The sequence below is a fragment of the Rasamsonia byssochlamydoides genome (genome assembly GCF_041956645.1).
Source record: "Rasamsonia byssochlamydoides strain NRRL 3658 unplaced genomic scaffold VTN77scaffold_4, whole genome shotgun sequence".
Taxonomy (NCBI): domain Eukaryota; kingdom Fungi; phylum Ascomycota; class Eurotiomycetes; order Eurotiales; family Trichocomaceae; genus Rasamsonia; species Rasamsonia byssochlamydoides.
The window spans coordinates 684380-702663 of NW_027192387.1; the positions used below are offsets into that span (position 1 = coordinate 684380).

The 18284-nt window shown below is 47.2% G+C and overlaps 7 protein-coding genes across 7 annotated transcripts in view; 5 read left to right on the forward strand and 2 right to left on the reverse strand.

Annotated features, from left to right (window-relative positions):
• VTN77DRAFT_5582 (uncharacterized protein) overlaps positions 1-433 on the forward strand; it is a gene marked incomplete at both ends in the record, with an annotated part of 1207 nt that extends 774 nt beyond the window's left edge. The window contains one exon of the mRNA XM_069421766.1: positions 38-433. Coding sequence (XP_069281736.1) covers positions 38-433 — 396 coding nt within the window. The remainder of the gene's footprint in view (positions 1-37) is intronic.
• A 1137-nt stretch (positions 434-1570) lies between these two features.
• Positions 1571-2372, forward strand: VTN77DRAFT_5583 (uncharacterized protein; the record flags this gene model as incomplete). Its single annotated transcript, XM_069421767.1, has 2 exons — positions 1571-1920; positions 1979-2372. The coding sequence occupies 2 exons, from the start codon at positions 1571-1573 to the stop codon at positions 2370-2372; spliced, it is 744 nt and encodes a 247-aa protein (XP_069281737.1).
• A 1337-nt stretch (positions 2373-3709) lies between these two features.
• Positions 3710-4505, forward strand: VTN77DRAFT_5584 (uncharacterized protein; the record flags this gene model as incomplete). The annotated part of the gene is made up of 3 exons (XM_069421768.1): positions 3710-4048; positions 4149-4198; positions 4349-4505. 3 exons carry the CDS (start codon positions 3710-3712, stop codon positions 4503-4505), a joined length of 546 nt encoding a protein of 181 aa, XP_069281738.1.
• Positions 4506-4716: 211 nt separating this feature from the next.
• Positions 4717-5325, forward strand: VTN77DRAFT_5585 (uncharacterized protein; the record flags this gene model as incomplete). Its single annotated transcript, XM_069421769.1, has 1 exon — positions 4717-5325. The coding sequence occupies one exon, from the start codon at positions 4717-4719 to the stop codon at positions 5323-5325; it is 609 nt and encodes a 202-aa protein (XP_069281739.1).
• A 5620-nt stretch (positions 5326-10945) lies between these two features.
• On the reverse strand, positions 10946-13256 carry VTN77DRAFT_5586 (uncharacterized protein; the record flags this gene model as incomplete). The annotated part of the gene is made up of 5 exons (XM_069421770.1): positions 10946-11068; positions 11121-12425; positions 12473-12504; positions 12551-13089; positions 13150-13256. 5 exons carry the CDS (start codon positions 13254-13256, stop codon positions 10946-10948), a joined length of 2106 nt encoding a protein of 701 aa, XP_069281740.1.
• Positions 13257-14358: 1102 nt separating this feature from the next.
• On the forward strand, positions 14359-15435 carry VTN77DRAFT_5587 (uncharacterized protein; the record flags this gene model as incomplete). The annotated part of the gene is made up of 2 exons (XM_069421771.1): positions 14359-15257; positions 15324-15435. The coding sequence occupies 2 exons, from the start codon at positions 14359-14361 to the stop codon at positions 15433-15435; spliced, it is 1011 nt and encodes a 336-aa protein (XP_069281741.1).
• A 1721-nt stretch (positions 15436-17156) lies between these two features.
• On the reverse strand, positions 17157-18029 carry VTN77DRAFT_5588 (uncharacterized protein; the record flags this gene model as incomplete). The annotated part of the gene is made up of 4 exons (XM_069421772.1): positions 17157-17345; positions 17400-17434; positions 17608-17672; positions 17731-18029. The coding sequence occupies 4 exons, from the start codon at positions 18027-18029 to the stop codon at positions 17157-17159; spliced, it is 588 nt and encodes a 195-aa protein (XP_069281742.1).
• Positions 18030-18284: the final 255 nt, after the last annotated feature.

The following is an 18284-nucleotide window of genomic DNA, read 5'->3' on the forward strand; positions in this document are numbered from 1 at the left end:
AAGTACGGAGCACAAAAAGCTGACAAAGCGACATCAGGGATACGGTCCATCCGCCAGCCAGGAACAGGGACAGAGCAAACTTATCAATATTGGGATGGAGACTGCCGACGATACCAGCAGCACATCTTCTTCATCATCTTCTTCTTCATGTCCAACCGAGACAGCAGTCCCAGTTACGGCTGTCTCCGAGAAGGACAAGGAGAAGAAGAAGAAGGACAAGGAGAAGAAGAAGAAGGACAAGGAGAAGAAGAAGAAGGATAAGGAGAAGGAGGAGAAGAAGAAGAAATATAGAAAGAGGAGTTCTTCAGACTCCTACTCGGATTCCTCCAGCGAGTCCGATAGTAGTAGTGATGATACTGATGACTCGGTGCATCATTATTACTCTGGGCCTGGGCGGGAGAGTCTTTCTCCTCCGCCACCGTATGAGGAGTAAGAACAGAACTGGAACAGCAGAGCAAGTTGAAGTATGTACATACATGCAGACAACTATTTTGTCGGTACGGTAATTTTGGAACGGGAGCCAAGTTTTGGGATGGAGTGTGATATATTACAGCACACCGTATTGGATTTTGTAGTTGGATACGCACCTTCTCTCTCTGTCTCTCTCTGTTTGTCTATTCTCTTTTAGTTTTCTTCTTTTATTTTTCTTCTCCTTCCCTAATATTCTTCTTCTTCATCTTTTTATTTTTTGTCTCTAAATTTGTTTTCCATCCATGGTGCAGTCTCATTCCGAGAAACTACTCCGTAGATTAAGTACCTGTACTATTCATACATACTCCATACTTGGAAACAATCGACGATCAATACCGTTCTTTGCCGGCGGCTTCAGACCCCACGAAGATCACTCCAGTGGACTAGGAAATTGATGATCGACAGTTGCGCCAAGATATGACCTCTTATCACAATCTCACTGTCTCACTCTCATACAAACTCTCTCTCCCCTTTTTCTTTTCTTTTCTTCTTCTTCTTCTTCTTCTTCTTTTTTTTTTTAAAAAAAATCATTTTGCAACCTTTGTATTAACTTGAAAGAAACGGGAACAACTTATTATTTATAGCTACTGCTGGAACAAAACTGATCTGAATGTTTTGCTATATATAGCCTTCACAAAGCATTCCCCATGCGCCTGAGACGATCGCGATGGTTAGTGACTCAAGTTACAGATTGGGGGCCGCAGATAAGCACTGTTCTTTAGGCAGGCAGTCAGGCCCACCGCCTCCACCACTGGCGAGCTTAATTATTAGCCAGGGGCTTGTTCGTATCGAACTGCCACGAACAGCGTTGCATTCAACAGGCTGCTAGATTTGAACAATATGGTTGCCACCGGACGTGGTATAGTGCAACAACTCTATTTCAGTCGATATGAAACAGGCCCACAAGTCAGCATACTTCATCTTTCATGATACGCCGAGCTATTCTTTTCAGCTGACTCTACGTCTATAATATAAGGACTACTTCGTATGTCTATAAGATAAGCCCGATTGAGCCGGAGACTGTCATCAGAATTATTATCAACATCAACATCGACAATACCAAATAACATACACTATACGCTTGCACCACTGATATACAATGGCACCCTTGAAAGCCCTCTTCCTCTCTGCTCTCGCCCTGGCTCCCACAACCCTGGCCACCTCGCTCGTCGACTACTCCGCCGCGAGAAAAGACAACCCTTCGATCATCGGCCAGCGCGACCTGGAAGCCGCGCGCGGCGACTTCGTCTCGTCGAACACCTCCGACCTGTACGTCGAGCTGGGCACCGATTCCAAGGGCACCCCGGCGCTGCACTACCACCGCAAGAAGGGCGACATCCGCGCAGAATACCACGCGCTGCCGGGGAAGACGCAGAAGGACACGACGTACTACATTGGATACAAGTTTTCGCTGGCAGAGATTGAGCAGAGTTTGATGATTTGGCAGTTGTAAGTTTTTCGTATAAACCAGGAAAATATTTATAGGGTATACTGACCACGTCTCTAGCAAAGAATACGAAGCCAACAACGACGGCGGCGCCAACATCCCCCTCGCCATGGAGATCGTCGACGGCAAGCTGCAGTTCCAGTACCAGGCGTCCGGCAAGTCCTCGCGCGAAGCGCAGTGGACAACCGACATCTCGCCCAACACGGTGTTCTCGGCGGGCATCGTGATCAACACCGCGCAGCCGGAGGGCTGGGTGCAGCTGTACTGGAACGGCGAGCTGCAGAAGTTCTCGTCCAACGGCAAGACGAACCTGACAGCCACGACGTTCCCGGGTCGCGCGGACCCCAAGTTCGGCGCCTACCGCGGCGAGGCGGTCGCTATCGACACGTATGTGTATGAGATTCAGATTGGGACGGCTTTGGAGGATATCAAGAGTGCAGCGGGGATTCAATAGGTAACTGCATGAGGGCTCTATGATCTAGATACGAGTCGGGATATAGCAATCTGCCTTGCCTCAACTCAACCTCATCAATTGTACACTACAGATGACTTGACTTGACGTGACCTATCTCGTGAATTTTGACCCATTCCTAGAGCAGATATAATACAGTTAGATCACTATGTACATACATAGTTTAATAAATTCAGGATTTCTCAGCCAAATAGACGAAATACAAATGAGCGTCTGATTCAACTATCTACATGTATGTACAGTACACGGACATACTATATGCGCTGGGTAGCACCGAATATTTTGATGAAGGGTCAAGACTCAAGAGCTTTCTCATTAAACGGTATCAGAATGGCTAAGGGCGCTGACCTTGGGTAGAGATCGGAATTACCAAATCTGGTAATTGGTAGATATTGTAACCTTAGAGCCAAGGCTGCAAGGGCCAATCCGAAATTGATCGAACCCGTTTACTGGGTGGTTTCATAGTACCTTGTCACTAAGTAGCGAGACTACTTTTCACGTTAGGGATCCTAATTGTTACAATGACCCGTTTTGAACAGTGCTCCTCATTCTTCTCCTCAGGTTCCAAGAACCAGCAAGGATTAGACTGCGAATGGGCTTAGGACGCGGTTCCTTGAGCTGTTGAGTTTCTTTGCCGCGATATCAAATTCTCCGATTTTCTTCTGTATTGATTCTCTGGCATGTCCAAGCGGCGCACGTATTCAACGCAGAACGCGGTGTCATCTGTGAAATACGGGATATCCCCAACAAGTCCTACCCAGTAGGCAAGATCAGATGACATTGTCTGGGACGGCTTGGAAGATGCCATGACCCTGACTCTTTGGCGATTATGTGTGTAAGTGTGCTGGCTACAATTCATCATAGCAAGCAACGAGGAAAACTCGACTCTTTTATATTCGCTAGATATTCATTCCAGCTCTCCGCTCCAATGGCTCTCTACTACTTCATCCTTGAATTGAACATGTGAGACTGACTGACTGCTCGCAGCTACCGGAACCACATGAGTTTTTCTCCCAACTTCCCTCCCTATGGCTATTGCCAACAATGGCAACACTCCAGCACCTCAGCAACACGATACTGATCATTCCTGGCCTATCTATCTCTACTAATATTTCCAATGATCAGACCTCAGATTGCTCACTGGCCTCGATGGCCACTGTGCTGCGATATAGAATAGCAGAGTCACGTGTTTCGATTGCAAAACGTCTACGTCAGTGCCAGTGCAAGGTCAATCCACTGCATTAGCAGCAGGAAACAGGGATTTCTACGATAGAAAGTATACAAGCTCTTCTCTCCATAGTCTGAAATCAAAAAAAAACATGACAACCAACCTTCACTCACCAATATCCATCCCCCCATCTGCGACAGTCCTCTCCGCCGGCTTCCTCGGCCTGGGCGCCCTACACCTCCTCGCCCCCCTCCAAACCTGTAAGTTCTTTGGCCTGCCTTGCTCTTCATGCAGATTCCCCGGAGCCCGAGCCGGAACCTCCTCTGCAACTGCAACTGCAAAAAAGCCCCTCGAACATGATGGCGACCCAGGCGCACTTCCGTTCATCTATGCGAATGGAGGGCGGGAGCTGATGTTGAGCATCGCATTCTTGATCATGGGGGTGCAGCGGAATCGGGATGGGTTGAGGGCTTTGATGTTTGGGATATCTGTATGTTGTGTTATTCCTTATTCCGGCTTGTGCTTTTCCTATGAGGTGTTGTCCTGTGGGGTGAGATAAGAATTTGCTGATGAAGGTGCTACTGACGTAGGTGGCAGCACAGATAGATGCTTATGTCGTCTGGGCTTATGGGGGAGAAAGGTATGGAGGGTGGGAAGGGAGGTGGATCATGCATTCGCTTGGAGGGGTGGTGGTGGGACTTGTTGCGTGGAATGGGTGGTTCTTTTGACCGTTCATTGCTTTTGACTTAGATGGGGTGAAAATAAATAAGAAGTTGATTGAAGCTTTTAGGAATGTCTGCAGAGAACGGGTCATTGTCTGTGGTCCTTACGGTGTATGGCAATTTATCCCATCGGGCGACTTGTCGCCCTTCGGGCACTTCCTCCGGACTCCGGAGCCGAAGTTGCCAAGCAAGGCCGTGGTTGATGACATAACATTACTTACGTAATCAACAAGCCAATGATTGCCTCTTTCCTCTTTTGGCAACATGCTGATGGCTGCCTGCCTGCGTCGACGCGACAAACGCATACAACAAAGGATTGCTTTGCTACAACTACCATGAAACCCCCATGGTAGCTCTCTAAAAGTATCCTGATTGCTGCCATCCTGATCGCTACAACATACCACTGTACTGTACTTGCACTCGCAAATACATCAACATGGGCACCCGCAACCTCATCTGCGTCTTCTACAGAGGCCGCTTCGTCATCGCGCAGTACTGCCAGTGGGATGGCTATCCAGAAGGCCAAGGCGTCCGGATTCTGAACTTCCTCCTCAACTCCGCGAACATTGACCGTCTCAAGAACGGCCTCCAGTTCATCGTCACCCTCGACCAGGAAGACCTGGAGCAGTTCCTGCCCAGCAGCTTGCCCCACACTCACGGCAACTGCAAATGCGGCAAAGGCGAGGCCGAGCCTTTCCCGCCCTCGCTCTCGCGTGATAGCGGCGCCAGGATCCTCGAGATCATCGCCCAGGCCACGGCCGAGAAGCGCGTGCCGATTATGCTGGATCTGGAGTTTGCGAACGACGGCCTGTTCTGCGAGTGGGCGTATGTGGTCGATCTTGATAACAACGTGTTTGAGGTGTTTGGCGGAGCTGTCTCGAAGGACAAGGCTGGTAGTGACCACCGATTCGCCAGTGTTGGGGGAGAGCGCGTTACGGTGCCGGCTCTAGTGAAGAGCTTCCCTTTCGCTGAGCTGCCTGCCACGGAGGAGGAATTTGTCAAGATTTTGCAGGACGTTATCGGTGATGAGGAGGAGGAAGAATAAGAAAAGGATATCTGACGGAGTAAGTAGAATTAAACCAGGGACGGTTTCGTCTAACGGAGGCCCAGAGAACTATCTCCACATCTGACCCATCACGAAACAGTCTGAATAACTGCTGTTTCTATCAACAATTATCATGTGAGTGAGTCCCAATTCTCTCGTCTATTGTACGCAAGGATTAGAGAAGCAATTACTAAATCGATCTCAATTTACGGATTCGCGACTCGCTTTTTCGTCCGTTCGACTGTCTCAAATGCAAATGGATAAGCTCAGGCTGGACGTGGGGCAAGACGGAGATGTATTCCCGAGAACGGTTTAGTGACAGAAGCATAAGGATCATCAAGCTCGAAGCTTTGAAAGGAAATTATTTGAAATCACGAGGATGAAGATATGCCTATTTATTTCCTGTACGGAGTAAGTAACTAGCTTACATAGCCTACGGGCCAGGAATCAATTCAAATCTACGGAGGACTACCGCTTCTTTTCAAAGGCGCGCATTGCTCTAATCACTAAATTTATTTAAATTAAAGTCACCCATCATATGTAAAGCTAACTCGTCTAGACAAAAGGTTCAGGATACACTCGTGTATGTATGTGTGTGCATATCCTATGATGATGACTCATTATTCATTATGTATCTGTCATTTGAGATAGACATGTTTGATTACTTTCTTCTTCTTCTTCTTTTTCATTTCTTCGTTTGGAACAAACAGGAGATTATTTGGGGAGAACTTTATAGCAGAAGCATTTATTCGTCTGCTCACGAAGGAAGAAGAAGCGAATATTCCATAACTCACATACTACACTACACTACATACTACAGGTGCAAGGCTTGTACTGTACTACAATTACCCAAGTTCAGCATTGAAGCTTCAGTCTCTCCCTTGTCGATCGATTTCCATGACATTTAAGATCGATACTAATAAATTGACTCATAACACCATTCTTTAGAGACTTGCCAATGGGTCACAAATTCCTCCTGCTAATGGGTTCGAGAAAAAAAGGTATTTATTATATCACCACGCCTACCCACGCCTACTTAGGTGTGACCCTATTCTCACATCATCGATATCGACCAGCTGTCACGTGAATATTCCTGATTAGATTACTTGGTAGGATAGATTAACAATGGTACCTCTCAGTGGATGATGGAGCTTTAGAGATACGATATTAGCTATGTACCTCCCTCACCATTTATTAAGAGGGGGATGGTAAATAGGGCCTATCATTTCTTATTGTCTTCGTCCCAGATGAGATTCTCCATTCGCGAACCTGTACCTAGCGCATTTACTGCATTCGGGTCAGCATCAGAATATATATACCGTGTTTCAGATCACGTTCTAGATTGGGAGGGAGAGTAGATAGATACGTAGATACTTATAACCCAAAGGATGAAGGAAGGCCTTGTGGACGAATATAAAGGACAATGACCTGACATTGTCAGCTGGCTAGTACCAAGCAAGCAAGCATCTACAGTTGAAAACCGAGTCAGAATTCAATTTCAACGTTGGCTCATTTCGTAAGTGATCAGGTTTGACTTTTCGTCATCGGATTCGTAGCATTTTGATCCCTATCTGACATGAATATCTGTATATAGAGTAGACATCGCATATTGTTTCTGTTCAAGAAGTGCAAGACATAGGAAATGGTTACATAGGAAATGGTTGTTTTTCTTTCGTATGTCTGACATGCAGACATGCCACCTCGTAATCAGGTTGGAACATAGCTAGAACTTCTTCCTTCCCCCCAAAATCCGCTTCACGCCTTACCCAGCACCTTCAGCACCGGCACCGGGTCAGTGTGCGTGCGGTACAGCTTGATGAGCCCATCCGGCCCAAACTCCGCAATCTCCGTCTCATGCAGCGGGTCAACAATCTGGCCCTGGACGTCAACCTTCAGCTCGATCTCGACGAAGACAGTGTTGCCGTCCTCGCTGACGCCCTTGGCCTTGACGCGGCGTTCCAGCGCCTTCCACGTCCCCAGGATCTGCTTGATGCCCCCGACCAGCTCCTCGTGGCCCTTGGCCTCCGGGTTCGCCATGCCCGCGAAGTACGCCACGCCGTCGGCGGCGAAGAAGTCGGCGACCTTGTGCAGGTCCTCGTCCGAGGAGCTGCTGATGATTGTCTGCCAAAGCTCGTCGAGCTTTGCGAAGTGGGCGGCGGCCATTGTGCTGAGAAAGTTAGCAGATGTATAGGTGTGGAATAGTGGAGCTGTGGTGTGACCCACTCTGATGAGATTGTTTTCGAAGAAAAAGAAAAGGTCAAGTTTGGATGAGGCTTGCTTGGTTGTTCTGATCAATGAATTCCTTCGAGTCTGGTCATCGACCTGCCTTTATATCTTCGAAGCTCGTCATCGTTGTCGATATCAATCCCAGCCCCCATACATCTACATCCACATTCACATTTAGCCCTCATTGGCGTCTCACGTCAGACGCTAGTCTTGAATGATCAGTTCGACATCGACAGCTTCGTATCCTCATCGACTGAGCTGTTGTGATGGTGATGCCATCGGAGCTAGTGGCCCTGTTCCAGCAGAATGGCCTGGGGTCCGCCCGGCTATCCTTCTTACCTGCAGCTAGCTTATTCACCATCGAATAGCTGCAAGCTGGATGTGCGCAAATGGCAGACGCATGACGTATGATTTCATAATCAGGTCTCGACCCTCGACACCACCGTGCGAACCCTCTATTGGTAGGTAGTTCTTAGGAAGCTGTATTATGCACAACATCCACCTAGGCAGGCCAGTCTTTTTCAGCAACCAACGTGAAGGTCAAAGACAGGTGGGGGCCTCTTGTTGAAGACGATTTAGTTGCACGGTTGAATTGCAGGCGTAAAGAAGCTGCCACAAACGTATGTATCTACGGAGTACCTACCGGTGTGAACGACAGTTCCAGAACTGCCTTAATCCGGAAACAGTAATTAATATTGCCAAATCGCACATCAGTATCATTGCATGCATAACAATAATTCAAGGCTGACACACAGTAGCTGCTGCAGCACGCACGGACACAAGCCATCTCTATTCGCAGGCATGTTGGTTTGGTTGTTGGTTGTATGGGGCCAAAAGCTAAACGATGTGCAGCTGAAGCTGGGAGAGGGTCGAGACCTGAGGTAGCCAAGCTAGGCAGGTGGCAGCTAATAATAATAAATTAATGCGGGGATCCAGTTCCTGGTGGACGGCCAGATAGGAGGTTTATTTTCGTTGATAGTTGGCTGGCCCCGTGGTATCGATTTTGTATTATTCTGGTTGAAATATTAATAGTGAAATTGTGTCCAAATACATCAATGACTACTCTGTCGGTACCCATCGCGATGTCAACGTGCCTTTGACAAAGAATCCATCCTGTTGATTTGATTATATGTAATTATCAATATACCCCTCGTTACTTTCGCTGTGGGAATTTAATTTAATTCTATTCTCTCTTCTCCATTATTATTGGTCGTAATACCGCAATGATATTTCCGCCCCCCAACCTTCCAATTTTAGTCTGTACTCTGCATTACTATTATTACTCTTTTAGTCTACCCACGTCAATGACCTCAACTCGACTGAGGATTTATCTCACGTTTCGTGACCATCTCACCGCCATTATTTTATCGCCTTGATTACGGTATTACCTGCCGGGCCGTCCCTTGATGTCCATACATTAGCTACTGTACATTAGCAGGTTATGTAGCTTAAGCTGGGCCAGGAAACATCCTCAGCTGGGGGTTCACAGTACAACACAGATACCCTTGCATTTTCACCAATGGAGGAAATATGGCGTGCGTTAAAATATTACAATGCAATCCGGGAAGTTAATTAGTATGAATATGATCGGCGACCAGCGTTGGAAAGAGCGGTGACTTACTGACTGACTGGCTATCTAATTTTATTTAATTCAATTCTATCATTCTATTCTATCCATGACATGATATGAATGGATTAATCGCTTTGCGTTCGGAGTATCCTGGTCAGTCCCTTCTGAAGCTTTTTCTTCAAGAGGGGATACCATCAGCCCACCCCATGAAGGGTAGTCACTAGAATCCATAATCTGTATGTAATTTTTTTTTGCTCCCTCTTTTCTCTTGTATCGAATCTCGTGAGTCGGAAGGATACAGTACAGTTCATGTATGTATATAGGTAAGGAAGTCTCGACTGGAGCAGTAGAGATAAAAACATCAAATCAAAAACCACGTTCTTCCTTATAAAAGCAGGGATTATGACGGAGAGAGAAGCCTGCTGGTACGGAATAGGATGCCGTCAGCGATCTTTAAAAGCAGCAATATATGCAGAACATGCAGAACAGTATCCCGTGCATATATATGCACAGTACAAAGAGTTGGTGCTTCTTCTTTGGAACCGCCTCAATCCTGACTTGATTTAAATAAAGATATGGGGCTGATTTCTTCTTATAGGTTCCTTTTTTTTTTAAAAAAAAAATACAGAGGCCCGCAACCGCATTTCTAGAGAGGACCTGCCTGGACAAACAAGTTCAGCTGAAAAGGATGAGAGATCAGTTGGTCTGTAGCATCCCGGGAAAGGCTCTATAACATCCTCTGGCGATGTTGGCTCGACTACAGGGTGTCTAAAACATGGTATAGGACTGATGGCATGGGAGTGGCTTCGTATGACTCTGACAATCGCCCACTATATACTTCTGGTTAAGAGGATGATTCTGAGTTAGTTACCCTAGAGAACTCTGGTGGCAAAGGTTATCTTGCGAATACAGAATTGGGGCCTTCTGCTATTACGGAATAATTGCTCCTGCTAAAATCATATAAATAGGGTAGCCCTCTTAAGATAGAAGTTAAAGAGGTATTATAGATGGGGGGAGAGGTCTTATTTATGCTATCCTTAATCTATTAACTAGGAATAAGAACTACAACCTTAGCAAGATTATGAAAGAGAGTGAACTGATCTTGATACAGGGCTACCTTACTTTAAACCTGTGCTTTGGACATCTTGTACTGCATGAATATTTTCCCAGTCATTATTTACCAGCCCTCCTTTGATGAAGCAGACTAGGAATAGGAAACAGAGTATATCTCAGAATGCCGGGAAAGTGGCAAGGAAGTCCTCTACAGGCATTCCATTCTTGCATGAGGAGGATGAGTTCCTAATTGAGCTCAAGGAAAAGGGGGACGAAACGTGGGACAAAAACGAGGATCGATTGTTGGAGCATTTCTTATATTACAGACAAGGGTCCTTTGGAAGTCTGCTACAGTACAAAGCTAAAGCAGTCCATGAAAATGTCCCTGAAGACGAGGACGCAATCTTAACACCACTTTGAGGATGCCAATTTCGAGAATGGCTTGCTTGGAGAAATAGTCACCATGGCCCAGCACAATGACTGATGGACTACGTTTCACCAGTCCTCTTTCTACGTGGAGAAAAAGGCTGGAGAAGAATGAATTGTTGAGAAAAGTCATCAGCAGCTAACTAGATGGGCAGCATAGGGATGAGGTATCATTCAGGGCTTGTATGTATGTACATACATGCATACAACTGTCGCTACCTGATTTAATACCTCATCTGAGGTGTAACGGCCCATCTACTCATAAGGACGGGCACAATAAGTAACTCTCCTCTCTTCAGGAACCTTTGCGCCCTCCTTCAAGGTGTCATATCGCTTGATTCGTTCTCAACCTCCAGATCCAAAACTTGACCAATTCGAGGGAATGGGGAACAAGCCCGAGTTCTCATCATATGGGTCCGAGGGAGGGACTGGAAGGTCATGATTTTGAAAGTATTGATCGAGCAGTGTCTGGCTGAGGTTAGAAAGATAGATTATTATATACGTCTGAGACTCGACTCACCCAGTTCAAATGCTCGGACCCATCGATCATCTCCGTCATGGGCTCGGCATACGGTAGATCCACATGATCCATAAGATTGTCATCAACATTCGCAGTAGGTGCGTCTGACGACTTCTGCGTGTTTGCTTTGACCTTTCTGATCATCAGCTCCAGCGCCTGCGTGGCCGTGTGAGCGTCCTTCGAGTGCGGCCTCGCAGAAGCCCAGATCCGCTGCGAGGTCTGCAGGGCCTCGAACTGTCTTGCAAAATCTCCTTGCAGGCTCATCGCCGGCAGATGCTCTGTCCGCATCTGCACCGACAATTCCAAGCAGACAACCATGGCGGCGAGAAGGAAATCATGCGCCGTCAGGGACGACACCATCCACCGGTCCTCATACAACTGCCCGCCCGGCTGCGATGCTTGATGCAGGTCGGCCTGTCGAGCGAGGATACCCAGTGCGGCGTCCACACAGGCGCGTCGCGAATATTCATACTGCGGATTCGACCGGTCGGTGTTGAGGTATCGCCGATGAAGCACGACGATGCCTTTCAGATAGAGAAGCTCAATGCTGCATCGGTTCATGATGGTGCTGGACGCATCCATGAAGGACCGACTGATCGGTCTCATTCTGAAGGCTTCCGGGATCGAATTGTATGTTTCTCTTATCTCGCCGTCCAGGGCGAGGGTCTTGTCGTATGGCGGAGACGAAAGCGATTGCGTGTGAGCGACGATCCTCTTGAAGACGTCCATGACTCGGCCTTTGACAATGGTATAAAGCACCGGAGTATGGTCGGATAAGGGTCGCGACGGCGGCAAGGCCTTGACGTCGGGGTCAAAATCCGAGTCGTAGAGATTTCTGGGGGGTTCAGTGTCGCAATACTCGGACGGAATCATGCTGGGGAGACCCAGCTGGAACGACATCAACACATCCAGCTGGAAGATATTCTGCCACAGCCGCCGGCGCATCTCCCCGTCAAAGGGCGAAATGCTCGGGTGGTTTTTCGGGTCGCGGTGGTAGCCCATTCGCATGGCGAGACGGATGACGATGCCCATGAGGAACCAGAGGCTGATGTTCGAGTCGACCGAACAGAGGAAGTTGCTCTGCAGATGCAGCACCAATGTCTCGAGCCCGTACGCTTTTGCAGTAAAGTACTTCCCCAGCACGAGACATTGCGCCGTCCTGAGTTGGAATGTCTTCGCCGAGGGCATGGACTCGGTGGGCATCTTCGCGACCTGGCGGAGAGCTACCGCAACGCCGAGGATAGCAAAGAGAAGCCCGATCCAGAGAGGAGGAGCCTTGGGCGGATCCTCCCAGAACAGTTCATACTGCAACAAATAAGTAACCGAATCCATGCCATCAAGAAACGACTCACCTCTTTCTGGAACTTGACTGGATGAAGAATCGCTGAAGAGATTTAGCAGAACGACTCCCAAGCGGACGAGTAACTTACGCAGAATCATATACCGGGAATTGAAATACTGCGAGAGCAAACTATCACAGACTGGTCTCGGGGGCAGCGAGTGGAGGATCTCCCGGATACTCGGGATGGGCATGGGACTGAATACTAAATCCACCTGTTCATTTTCAACTTCGTTTTCGACTGCATGAGTGTTCGAGAGGGACAACTGCTCTCGAATGTCCTTGATGTCGTCCAAGATGGATAGCCAGTGGCTGGAATCGACGTAGTTTGTCTTGTCACCTTGAACATGGAGCGATCCGCGTGTCTCCATCGCCCTTTCGACGCTGGTCATCTGCACTGATGGATTCTCATTGCCGTTTGTTTTGCGGTAATCATCCGGCTGCTGCAGCGTGACGCCATTCTGCAGAAACTGAAAGACAAGCTTCTCCAGATTCTGCAGCCGGTCTGCGAGATTGCTCTGCCGGCCTGTGTTGGGCTTGTTTCGATTGGCATTGCTCGCATACTCGCAGGATGACTGCTTCTTCCTCTTGATGCAGGTATCACACGGCAAGCCACGATTGCATTTCAATCTGTCATTGTCACCATGTGAGTGCCAGGTTTGTTTCTCAGGGAGATATATGATGGCGCACTTGCGAATGCGGCATGGCTCACAGGACGACGGTGGCCTGTTTCTTTTGCCTACTTTTTCGGTATCGGGAGTCGTTCGCATCCTGGCTGTGCTGTCAGGCATTGACATTGGGATACTTGGGGATTTGTATTTGCAGAGCGTTGGGATTTTTTTCGATTTAGTAATATTCCTGCAGAATTTAGATGCAAAGGGAATGAATGTACTGAATAGGTACTCGCGGGCGGTGGTAATCGGAAGGATGTAAGATATCCGGACCGCGATTAACTAGTTCCTGAGTATCCGCCACAAGATCATTTTCCGGCAAAACGGGTATCATCTAAAGGTTTAGTATTTCTCAACAACATTAGATACTAAGGGTATTAGAAAAATGTATCTTCCACTTGAAATCAGCAAATTCAAATTTCTATATATAAAATTTCATAATTAAATTATCATAATTATAAGCTTTTGAGCCATAAACTTATACCAAATTTCCTCAAAATGATCAACTATTAAAAATAAATAATTAAACTGTAGATTTGATCAATATTTTTTAATAAAAATATTCTCATATATTAAGAGAACAAACTATATAATTTTTATTCAAAACAATTAATAATAATGGCTTCATTTTTTAGGAAACTTTCCATTAACTCAGAGAAGTAGTTGTTATAGGTAAATAAATTTTCTATGTATAGAAAAGTTAATCTGGCCAATTTTCTGACTGAATCTCATTTTGAAATTCCCTTTCATATATAATAATATTTATAAATGAATCGAGTCTGAAATACTCTGTATGCAGGTTTTGCGGGAAAATGGGCCCGACTGACATGCGAGCGGAGATAATATCTCCGCGCGGGTTTAGCATATCTCCGCACGAGATCCAAGGAACATTTAGAGCATATCATGGACGGACTTAGAGAGAGAATCATTACCCTGAGGTCTAAAAAAAAAAATCTCAGCCCTAATGGATGTTCTCCGAGCGGTCGATCTGAGGCAAATTCGACCTCCAATGTCCTGCGGAGAAGTTGAATCCGCTCCGACATCTTGCTATATGCGGAAATAGAGAAGTCCGTCATGTCTGTGGAGATGCGAATAATTCCATACCCCCGGGATTGACTCCCACGGTCTCGAGATGGAGTAAATGCTGTTATACATAATATATATATTTAATAGCCACACATCTGTCGAGCAGAATTCTGGCATCGTACAAGTCGCACAAATCACAACCATGTCACTGCTCTCCGCTGCTCACGGTGTCTCGTCTACGATTCTCTCCAACCTCTTTATTTGCCTGCCTTATCCCAATGGCGACCTTCGCGGACAGACAATCATCGTCTCCGGCTCGAATACCGGGCTAGGCTTCGAGGCCAGTCGGCACTTGGCCCGTCTCGGGGTGGAGAAACTGATCATGGCCGTGCGGAACTTGCAGAAAGGAGAAAAGGCGAGGCGGGAGATCCTGGATTCTACCGGCCGCGACGAGAGGTCGATTGAAGTCTGGCCATTGGATATGGACAGCTATGACTCGGTCAAGAGCTTCGCAGCTCGCGCGGCGAGTCTGCCGCGTCTGGACGCCGTGTTGGCAAACGCAGGCATCTGCACGACCATCTGGAGCGTCACCGAGGACAACGAGAAGACGATCACCACCAACGTCGTCAGCACGTTCCTGCTGTGCCTGCTCCTGCTCCCGAAACTGCGTGAGTCGGGGGAGAAGTTCGGCATTGCGCCTCGCTTTGTGATCGTCAATTCGGCAGTCCACTACTGGGCCCCTCTGAAGGAGCTCGACCCCGACAGAGGAGAAATCTTTGCGAGGCTGAACGACCCTCAGACAGCCGACATGGCCGGCCGCTATCCGGTTTCCAAATTGCTCGTCCTATACGGCGTCCGTGAACTGGCAGCGCGGCTCACGGCGTCCAAGAAGAAGCCCTTGGTCATCATCAACACGCCCAATCCCAGTTACTGCAAGTCCCAGCTGATACGGGATCCGGGAGTAGCTACTAGTTTCGGGATGAGAGTTGCAGAAAAGGTGCTTGCGCGAAGCACCGAGATGGGCAGTCGTGCGTTGGTTCACGGGCTCTTGTCCGGACCGGAGAGTCATGGACAGTATCTGACTAATTGTCACGTCCAGACGTAAGATCCCGAAGAACCCTGTTGTGGCTGTGGAAACAGACGCTGACAGCATATGCTTCTAACCAGCCCGGCCTCGACGGTGACCAATACAATGGGCAACCGAATCCAAAAGAAATTCTTCACCGAGCTGATGGAGAAATTGGAAAGAATTGTTCCCGGCATTTCATCCAATATCTAAGTCAGACCAATCCAGTGTCTTAAGTACTCAAGGGGAGAGAGGGGATAGAAGAGTCCTAGAGAAGGTGGAGGGTCACATGAGCCATCAGTTTCATTTTGTACAATAAATAAATTTGCCCTGTTAAATCGCTGCCGATACCCTAAGGTTACCTATGCAGCAGCATATTTCGAGATGGGAGCAAAATCCTCGTAACGGTCTGAACGTCCTTAAGCGGCACAGTCAGGGAGAAAGAAAATCAGATAGAAGAGAGACCACCATAAAGAGAGTCTTATAAAGAAAAGCCTATAAGTATAGTGCCATATACAGTGCTGATATCTATATTGGCATTCGGATTCGGGAGAATGGTCGAGTTTTCACTTTTTGCGCTGATGGTTCAGGAATTTAGTCGACATTTACGTCTAGGCTAGTGATTCCTATTTTCTGACCTGCTTTCAAAAAGTTAACTATGGCAGGACTCCTATTATCTAATGCCTGAGCATAAGACAGCAGAAGACCTCACCAGAGGCCAAACCAAAGCCAAGCAATGACTCCGCAGTCATCATATCATGCTTTTCGAAATTGAAGATGTCATGGACGGTTGGACGATTGTTTTTTTTATTGTTTGTAGCGGGAGGAGCAAGCAAGGCTTATGGGAGAAGAAAGCGATTGAGCGAGGTCTGCCTACTCGTTCGAATCTAGAAGTACTGTTGGCAAAGAACAGTCTGGTAAACGCAGTGGCAGAATTTGATATGGAGATGGGCGTTTCACGTGCTTGAGAGCAGATGTACAGAGTGTTTTGTGATAATTAGAACTGGGAGAGAACCTGGAGTCCCCAGCAAGCACGCCATGTATGACTCATAGGTAATATGGGCTCAAATCCCCCAGAAGACTGCTTCCTGTGTTCATGCCGATTAGTTAGTTTGCTACTATCAATTTCAATCCAGTCTTGCTCCATGGCTGGTTGCCTGTTCCGCCGACAGGACCCTGCACGTTGGCTATAAACGGACTTACTAACAATAGGAAGGCATTGATCACGTGGTTTTCAGGATCTATAGCGACCGGGTCACCTGAATCAATCAGTCAATCAGCGATGACCTTTGATAAAAAATATTTCTTTGACCTCTACTGTAACCGAACAGAGAGGGCCTAGGCTCCACTATCCAGAACTGGTCAACTCTTTGGCTTGGTCAACTGTCGGCGTTTCGCCTGGGAATCACAAATGCGAACATGCTCCATTAGCCAAGCCCACTATTTCCTGCATATGGAGTAGTCGCCGCTTAGTTAGAAGCAATTATGAAGCTAACTAGTAGTCGTGGCTGCCCTACGTCACGTGCCAACGCTCCTCCGCTGATGCCTCAGACAACCACATCACTCGCTCCGCCATATCTGACAATTTCTTAGACCCCGAGACAGAATAATAGTTTGGAAGTCGGGGGATATGGCGCTCTTTCCGGCGTCAGCCGGAGCCGTTTTCCATGTCCTTTCCCCTCATAAGATAGAGACCTTTACTGTATACTAAATGAAAAGAAACAGATACTATACGAATGATTTAAAATATTTTGAGATTCCTTTTTCTATTTTTTTTTCCCACTGAGAGCGTACATTGCAGGCAAGTAACCGGAAAAATATGGAGAATCACCAGCCCCTTGTTGCAACCCCGACAGACACCACGCTCCATTTCCATGCGATATGACGATTTATTTAGCTCCAGCAATGAGAGCTGTAGAGCATGCGGGAGAGAATTACGGAGCCGGGACATAGCCCTCATCCCTCAAATACTCATTGGCAATATGACGAAGCTCGTTTAGATTAAGATGGGTGACTAGAGCCGGGTTTTGACCATCTGGGAGGGTAGGACCAAACAATTGCCCTCTTGTAATACGGATGCTCTGTGAGGCAGCAATTTGTGCAGGTGGAACAGGGAAAATAGTCTATAATGGTAATATGGGTTATCAAAAGTCAATATCAGCAAGTTAACAGCTTACCTCCTGTTGTAGAGTCCGCACATTTCCCAAGGGATCTAGATCAAAGACTTCGACATCACCCTTCACTTGCTTTGCTGAGTGCTTGGTCCATTTTAATATATATATATATTGGTACTACTTAGAACGCGAAGACCATTTCGCTCTTGTAGTGTTAAAACTCCATTAGCTTGCATGAATGACATAGAGTTAATCAGCCAAGGCTGATGACAATCATGGATCTGAGATGGCATCAAAACCAGCTTAAGAGTTTTCAGCAGCGAATTGTAACTGAGCCTGTTAGTTTTGATAAATGTCAGCCAACGCTCTTATAGCTTAGAATCAAACGGCATACCTCTGTGTTTTACCCTCCATACGACGATCGAGCTCCTCAATAACGCTGTGAGCTGTCTTAATGTCTACACCTTCATAGACTAGAACGCACTCCTCTGTAACATTGAACAATTCACGCCATATCAGATTGATCAGCTTATCCTTAGACAGCATGGAGTCGGAGTCGGAGCGAAGCGTAACTCTGTTGGATCTATCCTTGTCGCGATCCTTTCCCTCGTCCTTGTTGATTGCAAACTTTTGCTCTTGTTGAGCTGAGTCGCAGTCTAAGGACTTAGGAACAACAGCTTCTTCAGTGGACATAGCTAAAGATGAAAATCTCAGAGAAGAGCTTCAGAGAAGAAAGGGCTTCAGAGAATGACAGTCTACTGGTGAAGGAAAGAGCGATAACTGTAGGCGCTGTGACCTGTGACGCTAGACCATTTTTGGCCCCATACTGACAAGCCAGTCAAAACAGGATTAGCCTAATTACCTGATCCAGTTGCGTCACCTTGTCGCTAAGCCTCATCTAGCAACTCCCCGACATACGGTAATTCCCAACCGAGTGGCTCACCCCCC